The sequence below is a fragment of the Salvia miltiorrhiza genome, chromosome 2 (assembly GCF_028751815.1).
Source record: "Salvia miltiorrhiza cultivar Shanhuang (shh) chromosome 2, IMPLAD_Smil_shh, whole genome shotgun sequence".
Classification (NCBI taxonomy): domain Eukaryota; kingdom Viridiplantae; phylum Streptophyta; class Magnoliopsida; order Lamiales; family Lamiaceae; genus Salvia; species Salvia miltiorrhiza.
In genome coordinates this window covers 52,155,826-52,172,930 of record NC_080388.1, presented here as the reverse complement: position 1 = coordinate 52,172,930, position 17,105 = coordinate 52,155,826, and the positions used below count along the sequence as shown (strand labels likewise).

The 17,105-nt window shown below is 35.6% G+C and overlaps 1 protein-coding gene across 4 annotated transcripts; it reads right to left on the bottom strand.

Annotated features, from left to right (window-relative positions):
- Nucleotides 1-9,698: 9,698 nt before the first annotated feature.
- On the bottom strand, nt 9,699-16,661 carry LOC131010121 (protein PSK SIMULATOR 1-like). 4 transcript variants are annotated; one of them, XM_057937531.1, is made up of 13 exons: nt 16,278-16,661; nt 15,134-15,666; nt 14,529-14,854; nt 14,335-14,427; nt 14,146-14,236; nt 13,419-13,512; nt 13,091-13,188; nt 12,832-12,901; nt 12,459-12,553; nt 11,654-11,770; nt 11,484-11,560; nt 10,803-10,847; nt 9,699-10,728 (listed from the first exon to the last, which is right to left on the bottom strand). In XM_057937531.1, the coding sequence occupies exons 2-13, from the start codon at nt 15,446-15,448 to the stop codon at nt 10,215-10,217; spliced, it is 1,935 nt and encodes a 644-aa protein (XP_057793514.1). In that variant the 5' UTR covers nt 15,449-15,666; nt 16,278-16,661; the 3' UTR covers nt 9,699-10,214. The 4 variants fall into 4 exon arrangements, with proteins under 4 accessions (XP_057793514.1, XP_057793515.1, XP_057793517.1 ...); XM_057937532.1 differs by having other exon boundaries at nt 15,134-15,566; XM_057937534.1 differs by having other exon boundaries at nt 15,134-15,566; nt 16,165-16,612.
- Nucleotides 16,662-17,105: the final 444 nt, after the last annotated feature.

The window sequence follows — 17,105 nt, the reverse complement described above, 5'->3', positions numbered from 1 at the left end:
TTCACTCTGCAAGTGCTTACGGGTGCACTGCAAACCTATCCGTGTGCTTAGCCGGGTGCACACAACCTAATCAACTGAAGATCCAATCTTCAGTACCAACGACTTCACTCGTGTTGGATTTCTTCCTCCTAGCACGAACTGGCACTAGGATCTCACGGAGTCAGAGTACCTTCCTGAACTCTTTTTCAACTCAAACACTCGATTCTATCGATCGAAGGGAGGTTTAAAATCTTGCCAACTAAACTTCAAAAAACAAGTTCTTTGGAGTTAGTTTTGACCTAGGCTCTGGGTAAACAGGGGTTTGCCTAAGGTCTAAGAGAATGTATGTAATCAGCAGTGACTGATTTTTGGCTTTGGTATTCTCTTCTTCTATTCAAGCTTTGGAGAGGTTAATCTTTGGCTGAGAAATAATTTTGGCAGAGTTTCAGCTTATGTCGTTGAATCGGTGAAGATTGAAGTGATCATCGAGCGCTATTTATTGGAGAGGTCATGAATAGATCTGTTGGCGGAGAAGGTCTTCAAGAATTCTTCCGTTGGAGAGCAATTTGAATTTGGGCTGGGGCTTCAATCTTTGAGATTCCTTGTTTGGTGAGAACGGCTATGTTGAGGAGCAGGAGATGCGACGTCTCAGATAAAGTAGCCACCAAATAGGAATGACCTCTGCAGAGAAAGGAGGATCCTGAGATCTCTGCATTTAATGCGGCTGTACTTCTGGAGTACGTGGCTTCCTTTGAATGTTGGAAGTTCAGTCCGAGGAAGAATGTTTAACTGATACTTGACTTTAGTATCAGTCCGCTGTTTCCTCGTGGCACGCATTAAGTAATCAGTTCAAGACTGATTCTTCAACTGATACTTCAGTTGGCAACTTCAGTCCTTCGTCCTTCAGTCTTCAGTCTTCAGAACCGCAACTAAACTAGAAAATAACTCTAACACTTGAGTTCGAACAGTTCTAATCTATTACAATCAAAGCCTATGGATTTTGGTATCATTAAAACAAGGATTAGGATATTCCATTAAGTTCCCAACACGTTGTTAGTCTTAAGTTTCTCTTTGCAATTAATCAGTTTTCAGTTGAAGAGAGGGAGAGCACAAGTAAGAAATTAAATACTAAAAACTGTAAATAACACAGAGATTTTTACATGGTTCGGAAAATACTTCCTACATCCACGGTCGGTTGATCAGACCAACAACTTCAATCTGCAAGTGCTTACGGGTGCACTGCAAACCGATGCTCGTGCTTACGGGTGCACAGCAAACCGAAACGTGTGCTTGCGGGTGCACACAACCGAAACAACTGAAGATCCAATCTTCAGTACCAACACACCTTGTTGGATTTCTCACTCCTAGCACGAACTGGCACTAGGACCTCACGGAGACAGAGTACCTTCCTGAACTCCTTTGCAACTCAAACACTCGATTCTATCTGTCGAAGGGAGGTTTGAAATCTTGCCAACTAAACTTCAAATAACAAGTTCTTTGGAGTTAGTTTGACCTAGGCTTTGGATAATCAAGGTTTGCCTAAGGTCTAAGAGAATTTATGTAATCAGCAGTGACTGATTTTTGGCTTTGGGATTCTTTTCTTCGATTCAAGCTTTGGGAATTTGAGCTTTGGTTGAGAAGCAATTTTGACAGAGCTTCAGCTTATGTTGTTGAATCGGTGAAGATTGAAGTGATCCTCGAGCGCTACTTATAGGAGAAGTCTTGAATAGATCCGTTGGCGGAGAAGGTCTTCAAGATTTCTTCCGTTAGAGAGTAATTTGAACTTGGGTTGAGGCTTCAATCTTCGAGGTTCCTTGTTTGGTGAGAACGGCTATGTTGAAGAGCAGGAGATGCGATGTCTCTGATAAAGTAGTCACCAAATAGGAATGACCTCTGCAGAGAAATGACGATCCTGAGATCTCTGCATTTAATGCGGCTGTACTTCTGGAGTATGTGGCTTCCTTTGAACGTTGGAGGTTCAGTCCGAGGAAGAATGTTTAACTGATACTTGACTTTAGTATCAGTACGCTGATTCCACGTGGCTCGCATTAAGTAATCAGTTCAAGACTGATTCTTCGACTGCTGCTTCAGTCGGTAACTTCAGTCTTCAGTCTTCAGTCCTTCATTCTTCAGTCTTCAGTCTTCAGAACAGCAACTACACTAGAAAAAGAACTCTAACACATGAGTTCGAGCAGTTCTAGTCTATTACAAATGAAACCTATGGATTTTGGTATCATCAAAATAAGGATTAGGATATTCCATAAGGTTCCCAACATTATTAAAATTCATGCACTCTCAAATAAATACTAAAAGTTAGGACGGATGGAGTAATATACAATTCTTTATAATTACACTACACACGCCCACACTCAAGTATATTGGATCATTCAAACCTCGACCAACTGATTTGAAGTGAAATGTCTTACCAATAGAGTTGTGCTTCGTCGTTTATACAATATAATTATGTTTTAGCTTATGTATCATAGCTGGTGTGTGTGTGTGTGTGTGTGTGTGTGTGTGTGTGTGTATAATAAATAGGAAATGGTTTCAATAAGATTCTTTATATATGGTGAGACCTTAGATTGATTTGTAGGTGTTGATTTAATGTATTTTATGATTGATATATTTATCTAAAGGGAAATTTTTTTACATGAGTTCGAATTCTGAAGGGAGTGAAAATTTTATTATTATTTTTTTAACATTATTATTCAATACCATATATTGGTCTCACATCTCACTAAAAATAGCAGTATAATTAGGACCTAGTCCTGTATACATATTACTATTATGTATAATATATATTGAATATTTGTTTATAGAGAGTCTTGTATATAAAAGCAAACAACATATAGAGATATCCTATACACATCATACGCCCTTTGGCACTCGCGGCAAACAAGTTCAATGATTTTAGAGAATAAATAAATTAAATAATATGAAACAAAGATTCCCTTTGATATCTAGCTATATCCATTGCATGTCTTGCAATTATTACTAAGTGGTGTAAAGTGGCATACTCTTTGATTTTTTATAAATCTATAATATAAGCTCCGTAATATTCCAATTTGATAAAGCGAATGGGTCGCCAAGTTATAATGTGTATAGATGGAATATATTTGTAGAGTCGTGGAAGCATAGAGTCTAATCGGAAGAGATATTATCTAAGTCTCATCTAGAATTTTATTAAAGTGAATGTCAGTCCATGGCATAACTCAATTTGAATATATCTTAACTAGATTAGATTGGTGGCGAGGAAAAAATTATTTAATATAACAAATGAATAAATATTAATAAAAAATAATATGCATGGCATTATTAATTAAAGAAATAGTGATAACTTACAATACAAGATAAGATATAGTAATAAGTAAGTTGGGTACTAAATATTAAAAATATAACTATGATTAGTTTATCATCGATTTTATTTCAAACTTATTTATTTAATACTTTGAAAGTTTTTTTCATTAAGATAGTTTAGGTATGAAAAAAAATATAATGCACCAAAATATAGAGGGGTTGTCTCCTATGAGGACTTCCTCACATGAGGATGAATAAAGATCACGTCTAATTAAGAATTAATAAATATTAATTAAAATTAATAGTAAATTTTAATAAAATTTTAATTGAGTGCGATTTTTAGGATCCTCATACGAGATTTTGTCAAACTTGAAAACATAGTAAGGTAAATATCAAACTAAGCCTTTGGCAAACGGCTCAAAAAAAGTTTGTTCAAGTTCGTTTAAAGAAGTTCGATAAATAAACAAATTAAATTTTAGTTTGGTAGTATTCGGCTCGTGAACACGTTCGTTAAGTTATTCAGCTTGAAAAATACAAATTATTAATAGTTACAACTTATATTTATCTACTAAAATTAATAATAATTTTATTAAATCTCTAATTAACTTTGTTTATTATAAGAAAATAATTAATATATTTATTATTTTGAATGAAATAATTTATTTCTAAAAGAAAAATAATCAATATTTTGAATAAAAATATAAAATAAGAAAGTTCATACAGGCTCGATTAAGTTTGTGAGCCTCAATATTCGATAAATAAAGTTCAGGATTTGACTCGATACTAAATAAATCAAACTTAAACACACCACTATTCGGTTCGGCTCGATACGATTACATCCTTAGATATTAGACTATAAACTAAACCGTAATCCCGAAAACATTTGTAGGAGTGGCAAAAATTAGTTATTTTTGTTCTAATTTCTCCTCAGTTAAACCTAGAAATTTGAGATTCTGTCATGGTGTTCTCACTTTCATGGGAATTTTAAGTTAAATATACATAGCTTAAATTTATTAGATTTTGTTGTAATTACCTAAGTATGCAAATAGAACCCAACCTTTAAACTTTTATAAATAGAGAATTCTTAGATGTGATTTATTACACTTGTCAAACTTAGATCATCATTGATGAACTTGACTTCACATGCACATGATATATTATTCTAGAAGCATATTAGCGCAAAACATTCTCCTATTATGCTCCCCACGCCCTACTTTTAGGGGTGTAATCGAATCGAGCCGAACCGAATAATGGTGTGCTCAAGTTTGATTTGCTAAGTATCGAATCGAATCCCGAACTTTACTTATCGAATACTTTGAGGCTCACGAGCCTAATCGAGCCTATACGAACTTTCTAAATTTATATTTATATTCAAAATATGGATTATTTTATTTAAAATAATAAATATATTAATTATTTTCTTATAACAAACAAAATTAATTAGAGATTTAATACAATTATTATTAATTTTAGTGGATAAATATAAGTTATGTCTACTAATAATTTATATTTTTCAAGCTGAATCACTTGACGAACATATTCACGAGCTAACGAGCCAAATACTACTAAGCTCAAGTTTGGTTTGTTTATTTTACGAGCTTCTCTAAACGAACTTGAACGAGCTTTTTTCGAGCCGAGCTCCGAATAGTTCGCGAACGGGTTGATTTGTTTACAGACCTACCTACTTTTCATTTTTTAAGAAAATATAATCTAATCTTTTTGAGGAAGCTGACGCTACATTTTGAACATGAATTAGCGAAATAATTTTTTAATTAATATCTCTAAATTGATTGATTTTTTCTTTTCTTTTCTTTTGAAGAACCTCTAAATTAATTGATTAATTCATTAAGTTGCGCGACGTAATTGCATATTTTTTCTTTACTATCTTTTCCCAATAAAAATCATGTATAGTCTCATAGAAGGTAAAAATGAGTAATCTAATCAATGAAGTAAAAGAAGCTGTCTGCATTTAAATTCCACATACGCTTTTTCAATGAAAATCAAAATAATTACATATGATGGTAGATTTGACATTAGAGATACAATCATGAACTTGAAAGACTTTTTTATAATCGACTAAAATAAACTCTCCATCCGTCCGTGATATCGTTTTCATATTTGTCATTTCAGTTTGTCCGCAATATCATTTATAGAAATAGAGTTCACAAACTTCCACTCACAACAATAGTGAAATCCAAACTCCACTCATTATAATATTCACTACTATCTACTATTATCCACCACTTTTCTTAAAGCTCGCGCCGTCCACAATGTGGAAATGATATCGTGGACGGAGGGAGTATTTGTTAATATGCAAAAATGTCCTATTTCTTATGTTGCATATGAAAAATGCCCTACTTTATAAACTTAAGCATTTTATGCTCAAATTATATGAAGTACTTATTTTATACTTTGATGTTTGTTAGGTCCGGAGGGTCTCGAATAGGTGTATGAGGGGGGAGGGGGGGAATACACCTATAGGCTATTTTTCGATCTTTACAAGAGATCAAAAACGAAACTTCAAACACAAACTCTAACATCTGTTTACTGAAAAGAGTTTTGACCAAAACAGGGTTGACGACTGATACTGAACACTCTTCAGTAAGAAGTTATCAGTTAAGTCAAAAGACCTTAACTGATACACGTAAGGCTTCAGTCGAGTTTGATAAAAGGAGATGTTATGAATCTTACTGACTATCAGAAGATAGATCAGTCAGACTGATAACACACGCAGCGGAAAACTTTTGTTTCGCAATAGCCTGTGAGTTAAGCACGTTGTTAGTCTTAGGTTTCTCTTTGCTATTAATCAGTTTTCAGTTTACGAAAGGAAGAGCACAAGTAAGAAAGTAAATACTGAAAGTTGTAAATAACACGGATTTTTACGTGGTTCGAAAAAACACTTCCTACATCCACGGTCGGTTGATCAGACCAATAACTTCACTGGGCAAGTGCTTACGGGTGCACTGCAAACCTGAACGTGTGCTTACGGGTGCACACAACCGAAGATCCAATCTTCAGTACCAACACACCTTGTTGGATTTCTCACTCCTAGCACGCACTGGACACTAGGATCTCACGGAGACAGAACGCCTTTCTGAACTCCTTAGCAACACAAACACTCGATTCAGTTGGTTGAAGGGAGGTTTGAAAACTTGCCAACTAAACTTCAAAGAACAAGTTCTTTAGAGTTAGTTTGACCTAGGCTTTGGATAAACAAGGTTTGCCTAAGGTCTAAGAAAATGTATGTAATCAGCAGTGACTGATTTTTGACTTTGGAATTCTCTTCTTCGATTCAAACTTGGGAGAGTCCGGGCTTTAGCTGAGAAACTATTTTGGCAGAGTTTCAGCTTATGTCGTTGAATCGGTGAAGATTGAAGTGATCCTCGAGCGCTATTTATAGGAGAAGTCTTGAATAGATCCGTTGGCAGATAAGGTCTTCAAGATTTCTTCCGTTAGAGAGTATTTTGAACTTGGGCTGAGGCTTCAATCTTCGAGGTTCCTTATTTGGTGAGAATGGCTATGTTGAAGAGCAGGAGATGCAACATCTCTGAAAAGGGAATCACCAAAGAGGAATGACCTCTGCAGAGAAAGGACGATCCTGAGATCTCTGCATTTAATGCGGCTGTACTTCTGGAGTGTGTGGCTTCTTTTGAACGTTGGAGGTTCAGTCCGAGAAGAATGTTTAACTGATACTTGTCTTTAGTATCAGTCCGCTGATTCCACGTGGCTCGCATTAAGTAATCAGTTAAAAACTGATTCTTCGACTAATGCTTCAGTCGGCAACTTCAGTCTTCAGTCCTTCGTTCTTCAGTCTTTAGAACAACAACTAAACTAGAAAAAGAACTCTAAAACTTGAGTTCAAGCAGTTCTAGTCTATTACAAACGAAACATATTGATTTTGGTATCATCAAAACAATGATTAGGATATTTCATTAAGTTCCCAACAATGTTGATGGATTTGTTTGGTGTTTTGTGAAATTCTTACACATTTGACCGATTTGACAGCTATCAGTCTTAAAAGTCAATGATTTGACAGCTATCAGTCAAGAGTACATATGACCGGTGGATGACTAAATCATGTGGTCGGCCGGGCGGACACATGATTTTACCGGTTGGACACATGATCTAGCCACCCAGATCATGTGTCCGGTAGGGAAAATCATGTGTTCGGCCGGTGAAATCATGTGTCCGCCCAGCTCATGTATCGATCGGTGAAATCATGTGTCCGTCCGGTCGGCCACATGATTTAGCCACCCACCGATCATATATACTCTTGACTGATAGCTGTCAAATCGTTGACTTTTATGACTAAAGCTGTTAAATCAGTCAAATTTGTAAGACTTTCACAAAAAATCAAACAAACTCATCAAATCACAGGGCATTTAAAGAATATGGCGTAGAATACTTATGTTTATAAAAGAGTGCATTTTTCACATACAACTTAAGGAATAGGGCATTTTAAATTTTGACTCAAAATATACATGTCAATAAATATTAATTTGTTTACAATTTTTTTTTAAAAATTAAAATTACAAGAGGTATCTAATTATAATCAAATAAGCAATTTACATGTAGGTGGAATCTTTCCACCACACAAAGATGGAAAAATAATGATATACAAACGGAATTACGACCCACGTAAAGCGAAATTACTACCACGTAAAGGTGGAAATATTATTCACATATATATAAAAGTGAAAAACTACATCAAAATTGAATTAAGTATTAAATATCTTAATTTTATCGCTTAAACTAAACCTCAACCTTGTTGACTTAATTTGTTACTCCAATTTACGACTTATTATAAAACAATATATGATCTTTGGAATGTTTGGATAACTACAACATGAAACACCATTCAATGTAAAATTTGAGCACTTCAAAGACTGCTACAATTAATACGTAATAATTGTAACAAGGTTAGAGCACAGGCTATGTAACATCACATGAGATTCTCTATCTAAAACTTTGACTTAATCTGACAAGAGGCTGCCTAAAACCATGCACGTTTATATATCAAGAAATGTGCTTTGTTCTATTCTATTTTATTTTTAATATTTATTTCTTCGAATTTCTCTAAGATTTTTATATTTCCTACTAAACATATTTTAAACAATAAATCGTCCCTACTTGTTAATATTGATTTAAATATATATATATAGAGAGAGAATGTATTATATTTGTGTGTGTATTATTTAATTTTTAACAGGCAGTGCCATCAATGCCATTGATTTTGGTGCTATTTTAATCCAATTTTGTTCCTTTTGACACATTTATATACTTCCTTCGTCCCAATTAAATTGATCAATTTTTTTTAGACATAAGATTTAAAAAATTAATTTTTTAAATGTGTTTTGTAATAAAATGAATAAGTAATTAGATGTTTTCTTTTTTATATAGTACTTTCATTTAAGGAAATTGATCAATTTAGTTGAAATGACCCAAAAAGAAATATTGATCAAGTTAGTTGAGATGGAAGGAATATTTATGTGTTACCTTAGCTATTTTAATTTATTTTCTTTTAATTGGTAGATTATTATTCTTATTCTTTGCGAATATTGAAGTAAGATAATACAGATGGAGAGGAAACATATGAGACTATTCTTTTTTCTTTTATTTGGTAATAAAGAATACCAACTTGAAGCACTGAACAATTTGAAAATAAAACTCTAAACATAAAAGAAGAAAAAGAATTAAAGGTCTTTTTTATCTGAAAACAGAACGGGAAAATGGACCAACCACTTTATTATTGTTATTATTAAACTTTGAGCCGAGGAACAGTGAATGAGAGATCAAGCCTGGTAAAGCATTTTGTCAATCTATTTTATTGTAACTAACTAATAGTGTGCTTGACACGTCAAAGTTATGAATTTAAATTATAATATGTAGTAATAAATAAAAGTTATTATAAATTTTAAAATTTCATATACAAAACAAAATTCTTGTCTTATATCAAAATAAATAAAACTTGATATATATATTAAGCTACTAAACTGTCCCTATAAGTTACAATAAATAACGATATTATAAATATATATAAAATATTAAAAAAAATTATAAGACCACTTTTATAGTAATAATAGATTTCTTTTAAGTGTCAATAATATATTTAATGACTTCTTTTCTTCTTCTTCTTCTTCTTCTTTCATTTTGAGATCCTACCAATAACATAAGGATGCGTTTATTTTGCATAATTGATAAAATGGATGATTGAATATTTTTATCCTCAATAATAGGATTACTCCAATTCCACCCTTTTGATGGGATACAAATCAAGCAAGACTAGCTTGGAGGATAAAAACAATCAAGGGCCTTCGAGATATCCCAAAATTGCAATCCATGAAAGTAAACAAGGGATTAACCTTACTATTTTTTATCAATCAAGGCTTATCCACCAAAGTAAATACCCCGTAAGTCCATACTGAACGGAAAACCAAATTCTTTTACAAAGTAAAAAAATTCAAACCCAAAATTCCGTTCAATACTCGACCAGGTTATAAAATTACGGTTCCACCACCCCTACACAACAGAGAATGACTTTTTCCATTTATCACAACACAATAAGCATTTAGAAGGGCAGAAATGGAACTCATCAACAATAGATAACCAAGTATACCTCATTCTGTACACATACTCACTCGTACCTGGACTGACAGAAACGCCGGTCGAACACCGCTGGACCTTGCCGGTTTTCTCGATCTCACGGGAAAAAACAGTATACCTAAGACACAAATTCTCCATGTACCACACGGTGCTGCAACGGCCGCGGCTCTCTGATCCCAGCAAGAGCGCGGATGGGAGGGCGCAGAGCTCATTTACAGCAGAAACGATGCCAACTGCAAACCACGGACGAGCAGGCGCCTGAGAAGTGCATCACGAAAGCACACCTAACATATGAGAGAGGATGGATCCCGGTGTCACAACTGCCTTGAGCTTCTTCAAATCATGTCGACTCTATCGATCATGTCCAGCGCTTTGATCCTGTCGATGTCGAAGTTGATGATCGGAACAGAGGATGGCCTTCGGATGGGGAAAGGGTCCCTCTTGGTGGTTTCGTGTGTCGGAGAATGGCTGCTGCTCTTGGTTAGCCTGTGGTGCTTCGACAATCGGGTTCTCGACGTGTTGAATTCTTGGCTCTTGCTTATCCCGGGAGTCAGTTTCCGCTTGCTCACATCTTGGAGCATCTCCTGGTCCTCGACCGACAAAGTCGACGACGACGGCGAGCTCGGTTTCCGGCTTGACAGCTGGAGGGTCTTCTGGTTTGGGGACCTGATCGGGGATTTGACGGGGGATCTGAGCCCACCATTGGCGGCCCTTGATTGGCTGATGAGATGATGCAGCCACAGTACCAAATCAAGAATGTAAGCTTCCGTTTTCTCCTTGTCCGCGTGATAAAGTGTCTCGATACGGAGCAAATCCGTCTGGCCAGCAAGTTTGTGGTTCATCTCAGATCTGAACAAAACAAGGTGTCTAGTCAACCGCGACGAAAGCAGTCAAAAGATGAGCACCGTTAGAGACGAGCTTACCCAGTATTTGCCCATTCGCCAACCCAACCAAAGCCGTGGTGAGCCCTGTTTCCGATCATGGCATGTAGTCAACATATGCATAAGTATTTAGAGAAGCTCAGTGAAAAACAAATCAAAATAGATGAAAATCTAGGTAAATCACTTTCTAGCCCCAAAGTATGTGCCTTTATTGGGAAATGTCATGCACTTTCGATAATGACAAATTAGTACCCAATAAATTGACTTCGTTTACAAATGTACGATAGACTCACTTTTTCAGTACCGAAATGACAGTGTTGACAATCTGAAATCTCCGGAAAGACAATTGGCTTTTATTCCACACATTTCCACAGACTTCCGATTGCCAACAAGGTACCGGAAAAGTGAGCTCATATTAGATTTGAAACTGAAGTGGATTCTAATCTGTCATCACCAAAAGTATGAGACACTTGAGCTAAAAAGCGATATTTATCCTACACATTTATGGCCGCTTAAGTTTCAAGCGATGGCCAGCGAAACGGCAGCGCTTCTAGTTCAGGAGAGCTATCACGAAGTCAGATTAACTTATAAATTAACCAAATAATCCTATATGTTCATCTTAACATGACATCGCCTCCAAGGAAAAATGAGGGACGGAGTGAAGTTCATTAAACGCAGTCCACCTAGTTAAAAGTAATTGTATAAAGAGGATCGTAGTTTTACTTTGTGGTATTGGTGGCCATAGGCACCAGCCATTGGAGAGTTTTCTCCATTTCTTCTTTGATCTGTGGGACAGTAAACTGCAGAAAGAATAAGAAGAATTACACAAATGCGTATAAAACACATGGTATTTGGAACCAAATAATCATTGTTTAGAACCATAAAAAGAAAACCTCTTCCTTGAGTTGAAAAGATTGCAGTCGGGAACGCAAAGCACACTTTATAGTTGGCGGCAATCCCTGGTATAAAGCATCTCTTGTGCTTGGAGGCACTGATCCTGATCTAGTGACCTGATCGAACATTGCAGCCATAGTTCAAAATATTGGTGAAACTAACTAATATAGCACGGATACTCCATAGGTATCATAAAAATTCTTCCCTTACCGTATGTGGACCAAATTAACTTAGGGGGTGTTTACTTTGAAGGATTAGCCTTGATAGATAAAATAGTAAGGCTAATCTCTTGTTTACTTCGATGGATTGAAACTTTGGGATATCCCAAGGCCTTTGATTATTTATACTACCTCCGTCCGCGATATCGTTTCCACATTGTGGACGGCACGGGTTTTTAAAAAAGTGGTGGATAGTAGTGGATATTGTGATGAGTGGAGTTTGGGTCCCACAATTGTTGTGAGTGGAAGTTTGTGGACTCTACTTCTATAAATGAAAGTGGAAACGATATCGCGGACGGATCGAAATGGCAAATGTGGAAATGATATCGCGGACGGAAGGACTAAGGAGTATCATTTAAGCTACTTTTGCTTGATTCTTATCCATTGAAAGGGTGGGATTGGAGAAATCCTACTCTTGAGGATAAAAATACTCAATCATGCATCTTATCAATCATGCAAAGTAAACGCCTTCTTACAGAAAAGAGGGATGATAAAGCGTGGCACGACAGAAGCACCAGTTAAGAAAAAGAAATAAGTAGCGCATCACTAAAGAACTGTGACGATACAATAAGAATGATGAACTCACGAGTGTATCGATCTGGGTTATGATATTTGCATAATGGAGTGCGAGTCCAGCAGATCCCAACTTCTGACGGTGGTCTTTTGTCGGCTTGTTTCCATCTTTAAGAGTGATTCAATAAAACAAAATATTACTATCTATTCCCATAACTAAACAATAGAGATGCCACAGATTTAAGGGAATATGTGAAATACGCAAATTAAAGCTCAGAAACTACAAAATCTGCATGATTACCGAAACAATAGTTTCCTTGCACGTTAATTCAAGATAAGACATGTCAATAAAAGGATTATGAGGATTGTGCAAAACACAAGCAGCATAATTTTTATTTTGTTTTGAAAAAAAATACATTTAGATAATTTTGAAGTTTGTGTATTACCACTGGAACCAAATGCAGACTGGATCTCCAGATGTAGATAGTGGACAATGTCTACGAGCTTCTCCATCACCTCAATTAACATAAATAAAGAATAAACAAATCAGCTTACTATTTGAAGAATGGTTGTAATATCCAAAAAAAAATGTCATATGCTATGATACAAATTTGAGTCGAGTTGCAAATAAAAAATAGTAATCTTCTTTTCTCCCGTGTAGCATGCATTCAGAACTCATACGAGAAAAGAGTTTGGAATTGCTACCTCCTCCAATATCTTGGACCATAGAGACTTCTTTTTCAAATTCTTTACATGCTTCTTTTGACTCTTCAGCTCTGCACGTAGAATCGCGAGGCTGTCTCCTTCATGGGGAAGGAGAACAATTTGAGAAAGAAAAGAAAGAAATAGAAGAAAAGATAGCTGTGACTAGTCGTAGAATAGGGCAAAAAGAACAATAATACATAGTTGAGCATCACATATAAATTCTTATTGGGTGTATACATAGCATCGGATCTTTCAAAGATGTAAGACATAAGCACTCTGAGAATGCAATATTAAGATTGTAAATGGACAGTCTGAAGATCATATGTACCTCTGTGTGCAGCATTTGCGTTATCCTCTTCTTGAGCTTTGCGCCGACAGTCTTGTTCGAATCTATCTAATGCATGCATTTCATGGTATAGTTCCTGCACAACACATTGAATATAATTCAGCAATTTATCAGGCCTAATTTAAAAGGTTAATACACAGATTTTAAGCTTCGAATCAACCAGTGGCTCAACGACAGCACTGGACTATTCTAAAGTGAGAAGTTCATAATAGTTTATCAGTTTTAGGTTTTGGCAATGTACAAATATGTTTAAGTATCATTTCTGTAAGAAAAAGCAGAATGACAAAAAAGGGAAAAGCAGAATATTCAAATTTCAAAGTAGTTGCAAGGAATGTGACAGAATGTAAATGTAGATATAAAACACACAAATTTTGGTTTATCTCAATCTATAAGATCCTAATTGATTAAACGGAAATGATGACATCTCTTGAGCCCTTATATCTAAAACACAAAACAAGTACAATATTATTTCACTTGGTTCTTCTCTAACTTGAGACAATATCACCGATAGATATCATATTTATGGGGATTAGCTTCTTTTTCGTCTTAGTAGCCATGAAACATTTCACGACACGAGGATGACTTTCAAGCCATAGTCCATCATAAATTTATTCTCTATCTACATCATGCTAGATTTTCTACCTCTACAATTAATTATCCAAAGGGAGAAGTAAAAGGTAAACTGACTGATAGTGATAATATAACTTACAGCAGTGTTTTGAACCAACACCATCAAATATTGGATCACAGTTTCTGCTTCTTCTTTCAGTTGTTTGTGAGGTGTGAGTTCTGACTCCAACCTAAATGCGTAAAGAAGAACTAAATATTATATTGGAAACTCAGTTGTTGTGTAAACAGAGATACGAACAGAAAACTGAGAAAGGATATCTGCAGTTACTTCTCAAAGTAACGGTCCAAGTTGTGCCACTGAGGATCCTTGCACCGATTCCCAAAGCGAATGACCTCTCCAGAGAAGACTTTCAATTCATCCCTGATTCAGATCGAGAGAATGAGCACATTAGTGAAAAGACATCAGATAACATATAAATGGTTAAAATGAGTATATCGTGCAACTGTTTTCAATATTTACACCTCTTGTCAGATGCAGCGATTCTTAGGAGTTCATCCATATCTCTTGATGTTAGACGCTGTACGCCCTCAGAAGGGAGCACCACCTCCTTCAAATGTCTAATATTCTCTTCTGAAAGTGAATTCATCAAATTGGCACCTTTAACTATTGTATTTGCCACTTCAAAAGCCAATATCGATATTTTGATTCCTTTTGTAGCTATCCCAGATGCAAAACCACTGCTAAGATTCAAATTAGTCATGCTACTACCAAGAGTATCCAACACATCAACTGCTTTCCCGAGTCCGGCGTGGCCTGCCCTGCCCAGAATTGAACTCATTTCTGAGACCTGAGAGTAATAGGAAAGATTGTAGTTATTTATCGGGTATTTTAGATATAAAGCACAACATACACCACATGCAAATCTTCCATGTACGCGAATCATGTGAAGTTTCAAATGCAACTCGGGACAGCCTGCTACATACGCACGATATTTTCCATATAACATCCACAAGTATAGCAATACCAAAGATTTCAAATACCCGATTCAAGTTTCTGACATGATAGAGAAGATATAATTGACAGATTGAACTAGATAATCGAGAGTCATATCCATTTGAGTACATACCTTTGTCAATGCAACCTGCTTTGTTCTTGTTGATCTAGATTTATCAGATAAAGCCCTAGACAACCGAGGGATTCCATCATTGATATCATCTATATTTGTCCCATGAGAAACAGAACTCAACTCTGGAAAGGAGAATGGCTCCCTCAGTTGCTTATCTGTAACTTCCACATCCCTCCGGATGTTCTCTTCTCGGATATCCAGTCCACGGGATTGATAAACTATTCCAGGGCCGTAACTGAAGCGGCCATTAACATGAGGAAGTGCACCACCCAGCGTAGTCTCATCAGTGGACCTTCTTGAACAAAGCCCACCCATTGTGGCCGTAAAGGTAACAATTCTATTCAGCACTGATCATCAAAGCAATCTTCAAACACAAATCAAGGCAAAACATCCTCCATCTCCCACTAGAAAATGGCGCAGGGATACTACCAATCTGACAATGAAAGTTCAGGCCCGAATTACACTCACTCCCAACTATATAACCGGACCAAAAGCTTTCACGACTACAACTTATAGCGTGCAGCAAACTCAAACTGCAAATCAAGAAATAGGAGTACAAAGCAAAAGATCACAACTTCAAGAACACTCAGCTAAGGAGGTAAAGCTAAATTATTTGGGCAATGCACGAGCTTGAGAGTAAAGCTACATAATCTCGGAACAAGAAAAATAATGCCCCAGGAAAAAGTAATAATTACTAGATGTAAGTCAAACAAATGAGGCCAACCATTAGCATGTTTCGCAGCTCAGAAAAGCTAAACCCAAAATTAGAGTCTAATGACAAAACAAATGAAAAATTACTCAAAAACTACAGCGTCTAATGAAAAACAAATGAAAAATCAACCTACAATTGGAAAATAAAGCCTCCGCAAGCATAAAAAACCAAACTTTAGTTCGTAAAATCAAATTCCAGAAACCCTATTTAAGGAAAAAATCAAAGAAGAAACAAATATTACAGGCACTTTTTTAAGAGATGTAAAGGAAGATAAAGATGATGACTTGGATCTAACAGGAAAAAAAAAAAAGATTCCTGCCTGCGTCTCTTTCTACTCCACAAAAAATACAATACACGAACAAGTCAGAGAAAAAGAAAGGTTGTGATGATGATGATGATGGGATAAAAATTTAGAAAAAAAAGAATAATTACAATTGTGCATCTATCTGTAAAATGAGTTGAAAATGAGGCAGCTTGAAACCCAGGTCATCAAGATTGAAGAAAGGTGAAAGAAGGCATTTTTTTGGTGTCCCAATCTTCAAAGAGACTCCCCACTATTGCTCTTGTTGGTGTTAAGTAGTGATGCTGATTGCTGCGGAGTTTCTGCTACAAACCAAGATGACCCAAAAATCAAGATTGAAGAACTAGGTCAGGGAGTAGAGAAACCTCTCTCTCTCTCTCTCTCTCTCTCTCACACACACACACTCCACTCGGGTCAAAAGACTCAAAAACTCAAAAACCCAACAAGTTAAAATTGCTAAATGGGAGAAAAAGGAACAAAACGCCCTCTTGCAAAGTTGTTATGCTAAAGCTTTTGAGTCAAGATTGTACTGCTAAATTTCAACCTTTTTACATTTAGCTGCGTTTAGGTTGTGTACAAGGTATGGATAAAGTTTAATTTATAATTTTATACTTAATATTTTTTACTGTTTAATGAATGGTATTATTTCCTCCCTTCCACTATTATTGTGCCAAAACTTTTGGGCACAAAAATTAAAAAGAAGATAGACTCATACTTTTTAAGGATTAATTGTTACTTTTTATGATTTTCAATAAAAAAATGTTAAGAAACTAGATAATAATAATGAAATAATCTAAAATGGTAAATAGAACAATAATAGTGGGAAGGAAGCATAATTTTACAGCATCTTACAAAGTAGAATAAATATACTACTATTATTTAAAATATAAAAATATAATCATCACTTTAAATAATAAATTTATACTTTATTACTTATTATTCATAGGGATAAAAAGCAA